General features: G+C 50.9%; 1 protein-coding gene across 4 annotated transcripts in view; it reads left to right on the top strand.

Moving 5' to 3' along the window:
* DAAM1 (dishevelled associated activator of morphogenesis 1) overlaps positions 1–12,019 on the top strand; it is a 91,583-nt gene that overhangs the window by 51,749 nt on the left and 27,815 nt on the right. For all 4 annotated transcript variants that reach the window (XM_088057756.1, XM_088057754.1, XM_088057755.1 and 1 more), the window contains 3 exons: positions 384–473; positions 9,214–9,285; positions 10,488–10,582. In XM_088057756.1, the coding sequence (XP_087913882.1) occupies positions 384–473; positions 9,214–9,285; positions 10,488–10,582 (257 nt within the window). The remainder of the gene's footprint in view (positions 1–383; positions 474–9,213; positions 9,286–10,487; positions 10,583–12,019) is intronic.

Here is a 12,019-nt window from a genome sequence, read left to right as displayed (position 1 = left end):
TTGAATTTTTCTTTGCTGTGTGTCTTAGATGAGATTGCTCACCTGAAGCTGTCAGTGTGAGTCTCGTGGGCAGCCGTGATAGCTTCATGGGTATCCTTCCCAAAACACTTACAGCCTTTAAAAGCAGTGAAGGAGATATCTGGGAGGGACAAGGCACGGAAGTTTGCAGCCCAGAGTCAGGAGAGGTCAGCAATAGCAGGATGGGAATTGGCATCATTGCCCTGACAAATCGAGAGTCACGGGGTGATGCTGTGGGGCTGCTGCTGTGCTGTGATGTGTGTGGCCCCACATTGATGCACACTGCTTGTCTGGTGGGTTGTGTCTGTACATCACCTGTTTGTGTACTCATGGTGCATGTTTTGTGTTTCTTTTCCCCTTTCCAGGATGAACTTGACCTCACGGACAAGCACAGAGAGGCCATGTTTGCACTGCCAGCGGAGAAGAAGTGGCAGATCTACTGCAGCAAGAAAAAAGTAAGAGACTTGTTGGGTGCTGAGCCTCTTCCCTCTCATGCAGGATGGGGAAGAGTTGGGGGGAAGCACACAGCTCCTTTGGGATGCCAGGTGGTATCTGGGGTGTCACAGAAATGTCCCTGTTCCTGGAGTGACCCTGGGAAAACAAGGTTTTTAGTCCCCAGCCCATTCAGGCTGAAGGGAGTGTCCCCACAATCCTCACAAGTGTCCCCAGCCCCAGGCTCATCCCTGCCAGCACATCAGGGCCATGTGGAACTCTGTGGGCACTGAGGTTGTCCTTGCAGGGGCGAGGGGCTGCTCACCATCTCCTTAGAGCCCCTCCCAGTACCTAAAGGAGGCATATAAAACAGATGAGGACAGACTTTATAATAGGGGCTGTTGCAGTAGGACAAGTGGTAATGATTTTAAACTGGAAGTTTATTTAAGTTAGATAAAAGGAAGAAGGTTTTTACAGTAAGGCTGTTGAAACACTAGCACAGGTTGCCCGAAGAAGCTGTGGATGCCCCATCCCTGGAAGTGTTTCAGGCCAGGTTAGATGGGGTTTGGAGCAACCTGGTCTGGTGGCAGGTGTCCCTGCTGGCAGCAGGGGCATTGGAACCAGCTGATCTTGAAGGTTGCTGCCAACTCAAACTGTTGTAGGGTTCTGTGATTGCATTCCCTGATTTTCCACTGTGCCCCTCACCTGGCTGCAGGGGGTGGCTGGGCAGGGCTGGCAGTCCCTGGCCCCACTCAAAGGGTGCTCACTGCTGGAAACGCCTCTTTTCTCCTGCTGTAGCAATGGCACCAGATTTTCCATCCACATTTTAGGCCAAGAGCAGGCTTACCTTGCTCATGTAGGATTAAGTTTTAAGCCTCTCATAAATACCCCTGAAATCCCTGTATTATTGTTAGACAGAGGCCTGCCATGCCCGAGATTTAAATCGGAGGGGAGGAGGGATGTTAACAAATTACAGGCACTGGTCTGGATCAACAAGAGAATGGGCAGGGGATGCTCACTCGTCACTCCCTGGTGGATAAGCAGAGCCTTGCCCTGGTGTGTGTGGATAATGGGAGAGTTAAATCAAGCAAAGCCATGTAATGATTATTGTGAGTGGAGATTATGTGCTATCTAATCTCCTGAGGAAGGGTTTAGATGGAGCTGATGGTGGCTCTTTCCCTTCCCAGAACCTCCTTACTCTCATGGGTTTTTAAAGGCTGTGCTGTGAAACTCCTTGCTCGTGGGGGGAAGGAGCCACAGAAGTGCCTGGGGCATTCTCAGAGGTTCTGGGAGCAGGCATCCAGCTGGATCCTGGCTGCTGTTCTCCTCTGGTCCTCATTCCTCTGGCTGTTCCCAGCCACTCCTTCCCTACTTGTGATACCATCACAGTGAGCTGCAGAGCACATGTGCTTGCTCTGATGGAGATGTGCTGGTGGAGACAAATGCTCTTCTCCTGCTTTTTAATTAAAAATGAGCAAGACCATATCAATGAAGGTTCCAGCCGTGGAGGGAATCAGGAATTACATGGGCTGGAGAACATGTCTGTGTACAGCAGGCTCTAGGCTGTCCTGCCCTGTGTGATGATGACTGGTGAGCAGCAGAAACACTGCTGGATATCCCTGGCAGCTCATGGTAAATCTTTCTTGTGCTCCTGTGTATTTATGAGGCCAGATCACCTACATGGTAGCCTGGCATCGAGGAGAGGGGCTGGACTTCTCCAGCTGAGAGCAGTGTCTGCTTTCTGGGCAGGGCAGCAGAGCTGGGGACAGGACAGTGGTCCTACCTGCCTGGCTTGGCTGCTCTCAGAGAGACAGTGATTTGGGAAGTGCAGGATGTGCCCAAAGCCTGTGTTTAACAGCAATCTGTTGTTTGAGATGCTTGTAACACCCAGTTTTACCTGGGGGCTGGCAGAGGTGGACATCAGTCTCAGGCAGCTGCCTGACTTTCCAACAATCCAGAATTGTCCCCTGAGCAGTTTTTGCTTTTTACTCTGCTGCCAATTTTGGCTGGCACTTCTGCTTTGCTGTTGGTTTTATCCATCACACTCAGCTGTCCAGAGCACGTCCCAGATGCTGCTGTTTTATATATTCCTGTGATGGGCAAGATTGCATAAGAGGAAACCAAAAATTAGACATTTTTTGCTGGATTGTCCTGGAAAGAGACCTGACAGCACCTGGCCTTGGCATTGCCTATTGAGAGGAAATGGGGGAAATCCAGCTATTCCCCAGGTGTGTTTCTTTCCCTGGAATATTTCCCCCTGGCCTGCAGCTCTGTATCCTGGTTTCTCTGCCTATCCCAGCCCACAGGACTGGCTTGGCAGGGTGGAGGCTTTGTCCTCCCTGATTCTCCATCCATGGAGACAGTGGGTTTGATCCCATCCTTGGGGATTGCACTGCATGAACTCCTCGTGGTCCCAGCCCTCCTGCATCACCCTGAGTCGCTCAGGGGACAGAGAGATGAAAAGCATCTCATGATAGGGCTGGTGAGTTGTGTCAGCAGCAACCCAAGGAGGAACTGAAATCTGCACTAAACCCAGCAGCCGTGCAGTGCTGGGGTCAGGAGAGGGATTTCAAGATTATTGGAGAGACCTCCTTTGAAGTCATCAGCCCCTCTACGGCTGGGATAAAGCAGGGAAATGCAAAAGCAGAGAAGCATCAGCAGCAGGATGAGATCTGCTTTTAGAAGTGGTATTTCTGGACGATGACTCGTTTCATACCTCATCCCAAAATACTCCGCTCCCTGCTGGCCCCGCTCTCCAGGAGAGGATATTGCTCGGAAGTGCAGGGAGGAAGCAGGAGGGTTTCCAGATTTGCTGTTTCTTTGGCTGTGGGTTTGCCTCAGTGGAAGAGATGGCCTTTTTCCAGAGGGAGTTAATGATTAACCCTTCGTGCTTAGTCTGCAGGACCTGTTTAACTGCAGGAGATTTGGCTCCTGACAGCCCATGTATGTCATGTCAAGCTGTTAAAGCAGCTCAAAGGGTGGTTTTTATGAGCTTCAAAATAGGGGTGAGTACAGGGTGTTGGGGCAGAAGCTCAGAATAAATAACCAGGTGGGAGGGATGGGTAGTGAAAAACAGCTCATGTGAGTGCAGGGTCTGGCGCTGCCCCTCTCCCTGTGGGTCCAGCTGAGCTTTTCTAAAGCTGGACTAGAGGAAAAACGACCTGCAGGGATGCCAAGTGATGCTGAGCTCTGTAGGCCTGTGTTGAAAACCTGGGGGCATCTCTAACCCTGGATGCATCGTTCCGAGCAGTGTGAAGCAAAGCTTGTATCTAAAATTTCCCTCAGGGGTCAGATAAAAACCAGGATCCTTTCACATTAGGAAGAGGCAGAAGTGGTGATTTTTCAGGGGAAATATGTGATAAATGGGGAAATGAGTGATGTCTCTCCAATAATCTTCTATTTCCCAGCCAGCCAGCCTCTTTCCCCTCCAACTGTGCCTTCCACCCACTCCCTCCAGAGAGCTTCACTTTCCAGCTTGTTCCTCCACTTGTCCTGCTCAGTTCTGCAGCTCCTTCGTGGGGCTTGTGTTCCATTTCCTTCATTTAAAAAACATCAATTCCCCATATTTTTGCTGCAGTAGCAGAACTAAGAGCAAAAGCTGACAAAGATGGCATGCAGGGGAGGGGAGGATAAAATAGCTCGGCATTTTGCCATGCTCCAGGGTCACCTGGGATGGATGAGAAGGGTTTCATGGCCTCTGAGCATTCAGATATACCTGCTGTTATTGCAGCAGCAGGTTGAAATACCATCTCAGGTGTCATTTGCTCAGGCTGACCGAGAGAAACTCGCTGTTTGCATGGCTGGGGGTGTTTTTCACTTGGAAATGTTTATAGTTTTTATCTTTCAAGGTAATTCCCCTTTTAGTTCCAATCACAACACACTTTTGTTTAAGCAAGGTTTTTTTCTCGCTCTCCGGCCAAAAAATGCATCTGTTAGCAATCTTTTTGGATTTTAAAGTGAAGCTTTTCAAACAATGAACCAGCTGACTACGAAAGGCATCTGGTCATGCTATATTTGCTTATGGGGAGCATAATTTTTAAACCCTGGGAAAAGCGTACGAGGGCACGTGTGTGTTTGTGGAGGAGAGGGTATGGGAAGTGTTAGCATATGGAAAACCAGAGCAGGCTGGGCTGGGCTGGTTCAGACCCTGAGATCCCAGCTTGGGGAGAGTCTGATGAAATTCCAGCCCTTTGCAGCATGGCCCCATGGGGAAGCAGCTTTATTGAATCATTCAGGTGCTGTTCCAGGGATACCTGGAGGGATGAGGGAGCCCTGGGGGGCTGTGGTGGGCCCAAACCTCCACCAGCACATACCTGGCAAGGGCTGGGCCATGTTGGTGGAGCTGGGCTGCATTTAAACATCTCACATAGGCTGTAGAAACTTAAAAAAACTCATTTTTTTAAAACTTTAAAACTCATCTGTGCCACCTCCTGCTTCCTCTCTGACCTTGCAAACAGCATCCAGGTGGATCATCCAGAGCAGTCAGGGAGAGAGGGGTTGCCAAAATGCAGTGAGCTGCCAGCTTTCCCTTGCTCTGCTCTTATGGAGCAGCAAGGAGGGGTGGGGAACACTGGGCAGAATGAAAGTTATGTCAGGACCATGTGTAAAAATGGAGGGGGTGTTGCTGTTTTTGCAGCTGGTGCCAGTTGAAGAGGGTTTTTTTAATCCCTTCCTGTGACTTTCCTGAGGCAGACCAGCCTTGCAGGTGGTGCCAAGAGGGAGGTGAACCACCAAAATCATACAGTTGTTAAGGTTGGAAAGACCTCTGAGATCATTGAATCCAGCCATTAACCCAGTGCTGCCATGCTCTCCCTTAAACCATGGCCCCAAGTGTCACATCCCTGCTTTTTTGAACACTCAAGGATGGTGATTCCACCACTCCCTGGGCAGACAGTTCCAGTGCCTGGCCACATTTGCAGTGAAGAAATTATTCCAGACATCCAATTTAAGCCTCCCCTGGCACAACCTGAGGCCATTTCCCTTTGTCCTATCACTTGCTACCTTGGAGAAAAGCCACGGGTGTTGTCACTGAAGGGCTCTGTGCCTTTCATGGAGCTGGCTGCTGTGAGCCAGCCTTTTCCTTCCAGCCTTGTAGGACGTAGCTTGCTGAGTTGGACATCAGGTGGGTGGGGAACTCAGCCAGCCACCATCAATTATCCCAAAGCAGCAGCAGATCCAGTTATCCCAAAGCACCACATGGGCTGTGAGCGTAGGGAAGCAGGCTGCTGGATCAGGTGTGACATCAGCTGCAGACTGAGGATCCAAAAGATGTTGCCAGAAGTTTGTTTAGGAAGCAGAGCAGGTGGCAAAGAACTGAGAAGCATGACAGGTGTCGTTCTCCCCACCACCATGGGGGCATGCTGTGAGGTTGCACTGCTCCCAGCAGCTGCGTTCCTGCAGGTCAGAGCAGCAGGAGTTTGGGGGGATGCACTTTCCAGGTGGAAGTGGGTTGAGATCAGACTTGAAATTGCTTTGAGCCACCATTGTCTGAGCCCCCACTTCCTCTGCCCAGTGGTCATTGGGAAGAGAGGGAAGTCTGGCTGGGGAGCTGCTGATGCTCTGAGAGGGAGGCACGAAGGGTGTGGAAGTGTCAGGCTCATAACCAAGACATGACAGGGGACTGTGAAATCTCCCTGGGAAGAGCAAAGGGATGGCTGGAGCTGGCAGGTTGGTGACCTTCACTTGGGAAAGCTCCTGCTAATGAGGCATCTTGACTGGGCACTGCTTGCCCTGCAGTGCTGAGGAGGGGATGGAGCTCGTTTATCGGGTTCACATCACAACACAACACCCCCTGCCACTGCCACCAGGGCACAGAACAGTCCAGGGGCAGCATCCATCAACCCCATGCAGAGGAACAGCAGAGCCTGTGACACGAGAGGGTGACACCAGGGCCACAGCTGATGGGATTTGTGGTTTTGCCAGGTTTCTGGAAAGAAGTAGGTGAGGGGAGCAGGTGGAACAAAGCAGGGGATGGAGCGAGGTCTGCCCTTGTCTGTGCAATTTTGGCATGTCTTAATTTTTGCAGCTGAGCACATCGAGGCCTGGAGGACAGTGAGGGATGCTGATGTGCAATTAAAGCCATCAGTGTGCCTCTAACAGAGCAGCTCAGCCTGGGTTCCAGCAGGGTTCAGATCAGCCCTCACTTCTTTGCTGCTTGAGAGCACACACAGCAGAGACTCAGCCCAGAGAATAAGGAATGGGGAGATGTTCAGTGATGCAGTGGAACATCCTGGAGATGCTGGAGGTGTTCAGCTGCGTCTGGGCATCCCTCCCCAAGGGCAGTCTGCAAAACCCACATCCCAAAACCCACCCTGCGTGCTGGGAAACTATTTTACACACTCGGCCTTTCAAATCCTGATGCTGGAGAGGTTCCTCCCTCCTCCTGGTGCTGAGCAGAGCCTTGTGACTCACTTCCCTCCGGGCTGTCGCTTTGTGAGGAGATTTCTTTGCCACCAGGAATACACCAAAGGACACTTATCAGTGTGCTGTAGACCATTAGCCCCAGTAATTACCACTGAGCAACGTCCTGCAGCGAGCTGAGGGGAGGGAAGCCCGTGCCCTGATCTTTGCCTGCTTTATTGTGCAGTCCCCCTTTGCCTGGGAAGCTGCTTTCTGACGAGCCTGCCCAGCTGCTCATCGGAATTAATGAGGTTCTGCTGCACTTAATTGAGAGTGCTCTGTAAATTGGGGGTTTCAGGGAGGAAATGCAACAGCCCGAGGGAGCCGAGCAAAGGGAAATATTTATAATGCAGCACGTTAATTATAAATGAGCAGTTTAGCCAATTTTGTTGTTCAGCCTCCCCTCCACCCCCTGGAGACCTTTATTTGCTCCACCGCTTCTTTTCAACCCTAAATGAGCAGCAGGTCCACATCCCTGCCTGCCTCACAGGTGTTCACAGCACGTGGGAAGGTCCTGGGATGAGGGAGGACCCAGCCCTGCTGCTTTCCCTCCCCATTCCTCAGCATGGACCTCACTCCCTGCCCAGGTCTCCTAGCTGGGCACATCTGGACCCCTCTTGCTGCTGTGCCGTGGTGGGGACCTTGCCACCCTTCCCAGCTGGTGTCTCTGGGGGAACAGAGATGCTCTTTATCAGAGGGACAATGGGAAAGACCTTCTCTGACACCTCCAGGAGGTGACAGGACCTTGTTCAAGGCACCTGTGAATGTCCCAGCTCTGCTGTCCCCTGAAGCACATTTGCATGCTGGACTCTAAGTGGGGCAGGGCAGCTGGGAAGAGCAGGATGCCCACAAGCTCTGTGCAGAGCCTTCCCCTGGCAGGGCACAGGCAGCTTGGTACAGTGCCCAGGGCTTGGCTGAGGAGCTGGAAGCCCTGATGGCCGTGTCAGACAGAATTGACACCGAGCAGACAGGTGGCCTGAGCCTCAACCCAGCTGCCTGGCACCTCTGAGGGACTGTGGGGTGAAGAAAAGTGTTAAAGGGCAGAGGTTTCCAGGCCTCTTGGTGCTCTCAGGCTTGTTTTGTCCCTTCCTTGGAGCCAGGCACAGCCAAAGGAAGGGTCAGGTCTGGAGGCACAGGCTGTTCTGCCCAGGGGCAAACTGAGTCTCGTCCAAACTACCCGTCCTTGACTCCATGTGCCCTCTTCTTGGCACGCTGCAGCTTGGGAAGTTTGGATGCACAAATATTTTCCACGTACTCCCCTTGAGCCACAGTAAATATTTGGCACTCTGCTCCTTGGGCTTGCTGAAAGCAGGCACGGTTGTCTGCATGCACAGAGAGGGAGCAGAGAGGAGGTGTCCAGCTCCCACCATCGTGTTTGTGGTGTAGGATGAGGTTTACAAACATCTCTTACAGTTAGGGACGGGGCAGAGCCATGCAGCAAGTCAGGCTGTGAGGAGAAGATGGTTACTGAGGGGAAATGTTTGGGATTTGTGTAGTATCTGTTGACTCCAGCCTAGACCTGTGTGGCATTTCTGCCATGAAATCTTCTTCTTCTTTTGATATAGATGTCTCTAGAAAAAAAAGTGGAGGAAAAGGTTAATTATGAAGTATTCCCTCAAATTCTGCCTACTTGTTCCAGCATTAGTTATCTGAGCTGGGCTCCGAGGTCCTTCAATCATGTCCTACAAGAACAAGGTAGAACTGAAAACCCCTCATGAACCCTGACAGATGCAGGGCATCATGGACCAGGATGACCAGATGAGGCTCTGCATCATTCAGGTCATCGATCATGGGCCCAGGGGTGACATCCTTTAAGAGGTGACATTGCCAGATGCGTGTTCCCTCCCAGTGACTTACGAAGTCCCCAGAGGAACTGTTGTGCCTGGAGTCTCTGTTAGGATGTTGATAAGTCATGGTTCTGCTCCAGGAGTGCAGCCTAGATCATGTCACATTTAAACACTCTTCATTGCTTGTTAACATTTTCCCCACTGAGCATATTCAAGGGTGTGCAGCCAAAGCTTCAAGGGCACTGTAGAGTTGAAACAAGAGAGATTTGGATGTAAAATTCCAGTGTGTTTTCCCAGAAGCTGATAATCACAGGACTGCTGCAGTACCAGTGGGGCAGTGTTTGGTCATAGGCAGGTGCTGTAATTGTATTTCAAGTATGGGTGTTCAATAAACCAGGTACTGTTCCCATAGCTGGAGTCAGGGGTAAGCTCAAAATAAAGAAACTCACACTATATTAATATAAATGAATGCAAGAGCTTGGGGGTGCTTCAGAAGTGGTTGGTCATGAAGGGCAGGGAATGTTAATACTATTTCTACTAATCTGGCTTTTGTTTCACTTTTTTTATCCCCTACCAGGACCAGGAAGAAAATAAAGGAGCCACCAGCTGGCCAGAGTTCTACATTGATCAGTTGAATTCAATGGCTGCTGTGAGTATTCCCCCAGAGCTCTGGTGCCTCTGAGCCCCTTGTGGGGCAGAGTTTGGTGGGGACAGTGTCAGCACTGTGCCTGAAGGGTGGCAGGTGTTACAGAGGCAGTGTCACCTGTTGGACCAACAGGTACAGCTGCAAAACGGAGATGCCCCTACGGCACCTGGGGCGTTTCACACAGTCACAGAACCATGGATGGGGTTTGGGTGGGAAAGGGACCTTAAAGAACATCCAGTTCCAGCCCCCTTCCACCTGACTAGGTTGCTCCAAGCCCCATCCAGCCTGGCCTTGAACACTTCCAGGGTTGGGGCAGAGGGATGAGCAGGGGCTGTGAGCCAGCAGGGAGTGTGCTGCTTCCCTCTTGGAAGGCAGAAACATGCAGTGCTGGCCATGGGCTGCCAGCCAGGCAGAGCCCTGAGCCTGAGCAGAGCTTGTGATCAAAGCCTGCCAGATGCTGGGGGGTGGCTTTGATCTCCCTGACGTGCTGCTGAAGAGGAGCTGGGTTAAATGGAGGGGTCAGCACAGCTCCTCATATCTGCTGGGACCCTTTCTCTCTGCTTTGGATTAGCCTCAGCTGGGGCTGGCAGGGCTCACCCTGACACCTCTGGGGCCCAGCACTGTTGGGTGGTGCAGGAACCACTTGGGGAGCTGCTTTAGCTGTAGCTGTGCCTCATGCATGCCCAGGGAGCAGGCAGCCCTGGTGCAGGGGTCAAATCCCATCCCCAGTCCCAACTGGAGAGCAAATTCCAGTGTGGGAGATGCATCCTGTGCACACAGCCACTGTCCCCAGCTGAGATGCACACTGCTGGGTTGCACTGGGGGTTGGCTGTTCACCATCCTCATGGCCTCTGGATGATCTCCAATAGCCTGATGTCTTTTTTGGATGTCTTTTTTTTTTGTATTGTGGTGCCCAAAACTGCCCCCAGGACTCAAGGTGAGGCTGCACCAGTGCAGAGCAGAGCAGGAGTTGTGTGGGGGCTTGAAGACAGTGCCTTCATCCCTCTGTCCCCAGTCCAGGCTGTCTCCTTGCAGACCATGGAGTGCTTTTCCTCTCTGCTCCTTTTCCCAAGTTCTGTGATTGCCACAAGGATTCCACACTGCCAGGATGGGTTTAGGATCCCCATGGCACAGTGTGTGGTGGGCACTGCTCAGGCACACAGGGAGGGATTCCCCCTCTGATTTCTGCCTTCTTCCTTCCACAGAGAAAGTCACTGATCGCCTTGGAAAAAGAAGATGAGGAGGAGAGAAATAAAACAATTGAAAGTTTGAAGACTGCACTGCGGACAAAACCAATGAGGCAATTCCCTTCCCTTTTCTGGCTTTATTGCTGTGGTTGTGGCTTTGGATTTGAGTTCTCTGGCAGAGCAAGGGATTAAATAGGAATATAAATGGGAACTGGTGAGGGGAGCAAGGACTCTGAGGCACTAATTGCTTTGTATTTTTTTTGTTTCTCCAACTGCTTTTTTTATGTCACATTTTGTCATTTTGTTCGTTTTTCTTGGTCCTTTTAGTGACCAAGAGCCACCAGGACCTCCCTGTCTGTTCAGAAAAAATCAGGCAACTTTTTTATTTTTCCAGATTTTCCTTTGTACTGAGCAGAAGGTAAAAATTCTTTAAAGATTGATTTCCCCCCTCCCCCCCCAAGAAAACAACAATTTTTATTGGTCAGCTAGGCCCTTTGTTTCAACTTCAACTGCTCTTGCACTTTATAGGGGAATAAAGTCACATGGATCTTCAGGCTTTTATGAAATGGAAAACAGTTTTTGGTGGGGAGGATAAATGATGGCTGGGACTCTTTCTGAATGTCTGTAACTTTTCCTAATGTTATTTTCTCTGGAGTCTGCATGCACACTTTTGCAACACTTAAGGTGCCTCAGCTTAACATCTTCTGATGGGAATACATTCCATTAGGAAATACCTGACCTGTTTTGGTTATGCAAGAAACAAATTTACTTTTGCTTGCAAATACCTTTCCTTCTTCCACCTGTGGTGATGGTAAGAAATTCTCAGGGTCCAGGGTGAGCATCTGATTTCTGTGAGAACCTGGTCCTTGTGGGTGCTGGTCCCTGCAGTGAGCAGGGCTGGTGGCCCTGAAACTTTACAAAATCCTTAAAAGTGGGGTTTGAGTGTTTTTGGAGGGATGCAGCAGGCTCCATAGAAAATTTTACCTATTGGCCCTACTTTTGCACCCTGGGAGGTGAACACTAACTTTCCTATTGACTTTGGCTGGAAGAAGAGCAGGCTTTGGAGCAGAGAAAGCAATTTTCCCCAAGCCTGCAATTACCCCTTTTGTTGCTGCGCATCAGCATGGCTTGTTTCGAATTAAAATCATCCCAGTGCTGGGGTGTTCTTGGCTCGTTTGCTTTCCAAAGCTCTTTTCCCAGCCCATGCCTTTTGCCAAACCAGAGGACACCCAGCCTGGATGGCACTGGGCATGGGGGCCCTAAAATGCCTCAGCAGTGTGCAGTGCTGTGTCTGCCTGCTCTAGTGAATCTGCCTGGGGCACTGCCCTGTGTTTGCTGTCTGCTTTCTGTTCAGTGGCGTTGTAAGCCATTGTAAAAATCAGAAATCCCTTAAAACTGGGGAGCTGTGCCTGAGGGAGGAGAAGGGTGTAGATGGTGGGGCAGGAGAAGGCAGAAAGGCTCACCTTGATGTGTCTGCAGCTGATGGGGAGGTGACTTCAGGGCTTGGGATCTTCTTCCAGTTCAAGACTGGTCTCAAATCTCAGGTCGGT

Source organism: Pseudopodoces humilis, chromosome 7 (genome assembly GCF_049639895.1).
Source record: "Pseudopodoces humilis isolate 2021_Gansu_Grassland_sample_001 chromosome 7, ASM4963989v1, whole genome shotgun sequence".
NCBI lineage: Eukaryota > Metazoa > Chordata > Aves > Passeriformes > Paridae > Pseudopodoces > Pseudopodoces humilis.
The sequence above is the reverse complement of the archived record's forward strand: the minus strand, read 5'-3'. Positions and strand labels throughout refer to the sequence as shown.